The sequence below is a fragment of the Sinocyclocheilus anshuiensis genome, unplaced genomic scaffold (genome assembly GCF_001515605.1).
Source record: "Sinocyclocheilus anshuiensis isolate Anshui unplaced genomic scaffold, SAMN03320099.WGS_v1.1 scaffold130, whole genome shotgun sequence".
NCBI lineage: Eukaryota > Metazoa > Chordata > Actinopteri > Cypriniformes > Cyprinidae > Sinocyclocheilus > Sinocyclocheilus anshuiensis.
This window is the reverse complement of record NW_015544207.1, coordinates 3,027,522-3,033,943: the sequence shown is the minus strand read 5'-3', so window position 1 is coordinate 3,033,943 and position 6,422 is coordinate 3,027,522. Positions and strand designations below refer to the sequence as shown.

Below are 6,422 nucleotides of genomic sequence, written 5' to 3'. Positions count from 1 at the left end.
CACACACACACACACACACACACACACACACACACACACACACACACACACACACACACACACACACACAGGTATTTCGCCAATTATGGGAACTTCTGACTCTGCGGACTTTTAAAAAGTAAACTCTCTTAAAACACACTTGTCAAACTCACAAGTATATTTCATTTGTCCACTAACTTATTTTTGCCGTGGACATGTGTGCATCACAGGAGAATTCTGTCATTTCCACCTCATCTCAAATCAACATCCATTCTCTGGCAGAAATTCCAGAATTTTACAAATGATATTAAATGACAGACTTCTTTGCCTTGCTAAGGTTCATTTAAGCTAGCATTTTATCCTAAATCCACACATTTAATAGTATTTCTATACTGTTAGCATATATGAACAGAATTATACCATGATTGGAAATAACACACAATAAAAATATTAGGAAATTAAGCTACAACTGAAGGTCAGTTCTAATTTGTGTAAAAACTGATTATCACTTTTGTACAACAAATCATTGACATGTTTTTTTATTTTATTTTATTTCATTGTTGGTTATCTTGTGTAAAGTAAACTTTAGCATACCTTTAAAAATAATATTTATTACAGAAATAATATACTATAAAAGAATATACTTAAGTGCAAACTGAATGTAATGTTTCTGGGCACCTATAATTGCATGCTCTTTGCAATTACATGAAAATGTATTATGTGATATTAAATGCAATTAGTTGAAAAGAGTGATTTTTGACCCACTTAAGTAGGGCTCTTTATGTAATTTTAAATAAAGCATTTATGGTAAACTAATATATAATGTCATTTCTATTAAAACGTGTATGTCATGTATTTAAATGTTTAATTACACCTTTGTAATGATGAAGTTGCAATTTAGTACATTTAAAATATATTCATGTATATAAACATATGTAATAAATAACATACTATAGTTTAAATTTAGTATGTTAGCAACACAAGAAAATATAACACAACATTATTAAAACATGATGATTTAAGATATATGCTATTTGAAAACTTATGATTCAACATTATTATAAAGTGCACTTAACGTGTTAGAAATGTTAAGAAACAGTCATGAAAGTGAGCTCTACACAGCCTTTTATTTCATTAATATTATATCATCTGCAAGTACAGTTTAAAAAAAAACTTAAGTTTGAAGTACACTACAGCACATTCAATACAATTAAGCACACCTATCATTCACAAGTGTTTATATTATGAATTTTAAAAAAATGCAATTGATATTTTTATAGTTTAAAATTGAAAGTCTGGCCCAACAAAAACTATAAAGGGCATTTCAAAACTAGCAAAAATACATAGTAAAGCGTTGTCAAAAATTACCAAGACAGTTGTAATGAGGCTTTCATATAACAAAAAGAAAAAAGAAATAATCAAATCTAGAACATCAAGTGCCTGCACTTAAAGAAACACCCATCTACTGTACACACATAACGCCCAGAGACAGCCACACACACACACACACACACACACACACACACACACACACACACACACACACACACGAAGTCATTCAAACGCCTAATGGTGTTTACCACAAAGCCACTCCTGTCCTGTTAGCATCAATTACAGGAGCATTATCATAACTCATGCGCCTCTTCCTCTGCTAATGTGCCGTTCTTCTTTGGATCAAGTCTGTATGGTCAATAGACCAGCTGGTGATTAAGATAAACCACACCTGAGTGCAGTCCAGTCCAGTTTCATTTATAAAGCACATACTAAAACTGCAGAAGTGGCACATAGTGCTGTACAACATGTTTTCTGATGTTAAAATACTTTATTCCACCCAACCTCGATACACAGTGTGTGTTTATTTCCAGTAAAACGTGGATTTGTTCTAGACATCTAGACACACCAACTCTGGAAGCATTTTAACATTATTTTGCAAATTAGTTATACTGGAGCTAACTGGTTACCCAAAACAGCATGGAAGCAGTAGAGCCAAAAACAATACTGTTTCCTTTTTACCTGAGGTTCGCCATCCACATTATTCCTGTCACAGTAAGGGGGTCATATACAGTTTGCTTGTCACTTCATTTGTCTTTCACGACAGTTTGCAACTCTGACCTCACTCTTTTATGCCTTCCTGTCTGCTGTGCCCCTGACAACAGATGTACAATCTGACAACATTATTAAAAATGAATGAGGCTCTCTGATTTAACACACATCATGGGAGTATGATTCACTCTCAACAGAATAGATCATCCAAGATAAGACACATCTGTTTGGATTCATGGGTAAAGCATACAAAGAATGAATGAATGAATGAATGAGTCAATCAATCAATCTTCTTCCAGTAAAATATAATTTAAAATACAAATATATGATAATCACAAACAGCCACTGCATACTATACGCCGTCAGTCAGAGAACATGAATGATAATACCTGCGACTGCGAGATTAATGTGGCTCTAAACAGGTTAGAGATCATTATCCTGTACAATGTCCTAACTGTGCCCGTTTTCCATGGCTGAGCTGCCAGGTTATGAGGGAGAGGTTTACGCTGAGAAAAAAAAAACTGTTCTGACACTATTTAGGTTTTTGTGTCAAACTGAACAAAGCAGAGCACCCATGCAGAGATTTCTCTGGTTAAACACTCACTTTTTTTTTTTTATCAAATTCATCCTTTAATGTATCGGTATGAGCATTCCAGCTACATTTTGAGGAGAAGATTGATAAAACAAAATTTAAAGGCAATTCAACTCAGCCATGAACATTTTCAGCTCTTCTGTTGGATAAAATACAGGTGCTGATCAAATAACTGTTGTATCACTTAAACCAAGATGCTTTTGACCAAGAATTTGTGCGTTTTGTGTCATTTTACTAATGACGCTCTTGCATTCAACACTGGTTAACTAGGTCAGGATCATACCAACTGTCTCTCTTTAGCTCTCTCTAACCCTTTTCTATCCTATTTCCCCGGCGGCCTCTTAATCAGGCTTGACACTCTCATACTTCTATTCTTCAATTCTATTTAACCACATTTTCCAGTATTACATTAAAAGACAAAGGCCTGGTCTGTCCACTTGTGTTTCTACTCAGAGTAGCCCACTGCTGGGATATTTTGAAAGGACATATAATGTGGAGATGAAGCTGATTTAGATGGCCTAAAGCCTGTGACTTGCAGTGCCAACAAAGCCTTACAAGAGCAACAGAGATGGAAAATTGCACTATGGCCATTTGTTTCACAAAGTCCCCTTCAAAACACCCCCAACACTGATGCACATTGTGGAAGTGGAAAAAATTACACTGAGTAATACAGGAGCTTCCTTTGACTAAGGTATGCACGTTTGGGATAAGTGTTTGGATAAGCTCAGATAACGAATGCTTGGAATGAAATACTTGAAAACAAAAATGGTGTTGGATTAACTTCAAAGCAATTTTCAATCAGAAATGCTAAATGACACAAATATTTAGGCAAGTATCACATTGGATTAAATGTGTAAACACAGAATTAGGCTGAATCCCAATACTCCAATAATCTTTGTTTTATTCACTTATTCAAAAAAATTCTATTTTTTTAATGCAATTTTTTGTCTTCATTTTTGGTAAGCCTATAATTAAATATGCTGCTCTCACTGTACACTTCACATGATTTTGGCGAATGTAGCAGATAATCTATGAATTAAAGTATATATATTTTGACATATTTTCATATGTCTAAGCATACATGTGTGTGTGTGACAAACTGAAGGTCCAGCTAAAGGAAAATGTCACTTGTTTGGCACTTTGCAAAACCTGATGCTAAAATGGCTGAAAATGTGGGGGAAAAAAGCATGGTAATGTAATATAAAACACTAATAAATCTTTACGAGAGTTCTGTTATTGTGGAAACAGAGAACGTTCCTAAAATTCAGACTTATTTCAGAGGAATTTAGGCGTTTCTGTGCAATGCTTAAATGTAGAAACCACATTCACATTCATTATTAACAGCTCCAAATAAATTACTCCGAACTTAATGACAAGTCAGGATGATACACCCAAAGACAGACCTCTCAAAACCTTTTTGACCAATGAATTTTCATGACTTTGCTGGTTGTTCATGATTACTGGATAAGGTTGTATATGTATTATCATTTATTTACATATTTAATAGAGAGCTGAGCTTATACAAATGTATGTTTATAACAGAAATACTCTGATGACTTTTTAAGATTTTATTACTTTCAGTGATTTTTCCTGCCTGGAAATTACTATTTTTAAAGTTCCTTTGTATGTCCAGGTTTATCATGACTGCAGGAACCAGTAAGAAATTAGTAAGGAAGGCTTGAAGAAAAATACCACCAAAAAATTCAAATGCTCCCATAACTGATCCCTCTTTTTTTATGAACATCCTATTTTTTTTCTATTATTTTATTTTAAGAGTCATTATTATAATCACTCAGATTAAGAATTTATTTTAGATGCACGATTAAATTCAGAAGTTTATTCGCTCTAGAAAACTCCAGGAAAGTTTGACCATGAACTGTCATGTTCCTCTGAGAAAGATCAGGATAGACTGCTTGCCGTTCCATAAGTTTATGGTAAATCAGATAAAAGTGTCAGCTCAATGAAAAATAGCCAGCCCTTCATTAAATTGTGGTTCCTGCACCAGTTAGTGCCCATTGTAAGGGGTTTCATTCATGAATGAATCCGTGTTTTAACGAATCTTTTAATGAACGAATCATTCTTATGAATTTACCCAGTTCACTAAAGTCTCTCCTGGTTCTCTCTGTCCTGACTGTCTGTTTTCACAAAATATCCTTTAAAGTCAAGTCTGTATAGGAGAATTTTACTGGTTGTTCGTAATGAACGAATCCACCATGCACTGAAAGAGTCGGTTCATCTGAATGAGATATTTGATTTGTGAACAAAATGAGGACATTGAACTTGTCAATGAACGTTTAAAAGGAAATTTCATAATTCATCAATCGCAGATGAACTGAATGAATCAGACATCTCTGGAATAAAAAATACGGAGTGTATATTTAGATTTAGTTAAAAGTGACTGTAAAACATCAGTTCCAGTGGTGCAGATGGATAAGCACTTGTCGTTAGCTTTTTGACGCGATCGACCCGGGTTCGATCCCGCCTCAAAAAAGTTCGGCAAAAGATGGGATCGAACCCGGGTCGATCGCATCAAAAAGCCAATGACACGGGCTTATCCATCTGCTCCACTGGAGCTGATGATTTATAGCCACTTTTAACTAAATGTATTGTGTTTTCTGAATTGTTATTTAGTTTTTTAGACTTGCATTTGCACTTGTAATTTGTTATTTTGTTTTCAGAATTGTGATTTGTTTTGCACTTCTCGGCCACCGTAGACATCTGATGGACAGAATGAACAGGCCATTAATAAAGGACAATAAGAATCATCTCGGCCAATGAGTGAATCATTCAATGCTTCATTCATAATAAACAAAGCTAACGGCGCCACCTACTGGCGTATCGACATAACCTGCGGACAGGGTTACTGAACTAATCGAATTTGAACAAAACTTCTCAGTGAACGGATTCAAAAGATTCAGTCAGTGGAGTGAATCAAAAACACACAGTGCTACAGAGGCGCTAGTCCGGCTGCTGCCCTCCAAACAAACACACGCTGAAGGAAAAAGGGGCGGATTTTCCCCAGTGGAAAATCTGATTTGAGTGATACAGCAGTGACTTCAAGCCTGCCTCCGAAGCTTTAAATTCCTTCATAAAGTGCGTAAACACCCCAACACACACAACGAATAAATGACTCGCAAAGTACACGCAAAACTGACTCCACATTGCACAATATACTAAAACACCACATATGACAGCATGCAAATACAACACAAATGCATTGCTTACCCAGAATATAAAGTTGAACACGAAGAGGAGATATTTCACACATTTCATCCCGCCTTCAACTTTGCCCATGGTGAAAGTATAATTTGACCCCGTCAAATTCTTTCAAAACAGTCCGGCTTATGGTGTAAAACGCGGAGATGCTGTTGCACTGCACGAGCTCTGTCAACATCCGCACTAGTAGCAGCGGCTGCGGCTGATCGCTTCAGTCCCGCCCCACTGAATAATATGTGAGGGGTAACACGAGGGGGGTTCGGGACGGGCAATGTTCCATCCGCGCTCCGCACAAGTGGCTTCTTTCATGGGACCGCGCGATCCCAGCCAAAACAGAGAAAACTTTTAAAGGCTCTTTTGTTTAATGGAGAACTACAGAGCACAAGCAAATAAATATTCAGAAACATGTCACAATAAACATTTTCACTCTTAAAATAATTTCTAAATTAAAGTAAATATGACAAATCGTATCATGAAATATATTTTTTTCTTCAAAAAAATATTCTTCAGGTATTTGTCATAGGATTACTTTTTAATTATTATTATTATTTTTTTTAAGTTAAAAAGTATTACATTTCAAAACAGTGGCTAC

At 35.5% G+C, this 6,422-nt stretch overlaps 1 protein-coding gene across 1 annotated transcript in view; it reads right to left on the bottom strand.

The window, feature by feature from the left end:
* The window catches only part of LOC107696969 (CD9 antigen-like), a 21,041-nt gene extending 15,030 nt beyond the window's left edge, over positions 1 to 6,011 (bottom strand). The window contains exon 1 of the mRNA XM_016497549.1: positions 5,840 to 6,011. Within this exon, the coding sequence (XP_016353035.1) occupies positions 5,840 to 5,908 (69 nt within the window). The 5' untranslated portion in view covers positions 5,909 to 6,011. The remainder of the gene's footprint in view (positions 1 to 5,839) is intronic.
* Positions 6,012 to 6,422: the final 411 nt, after the last annotated feature.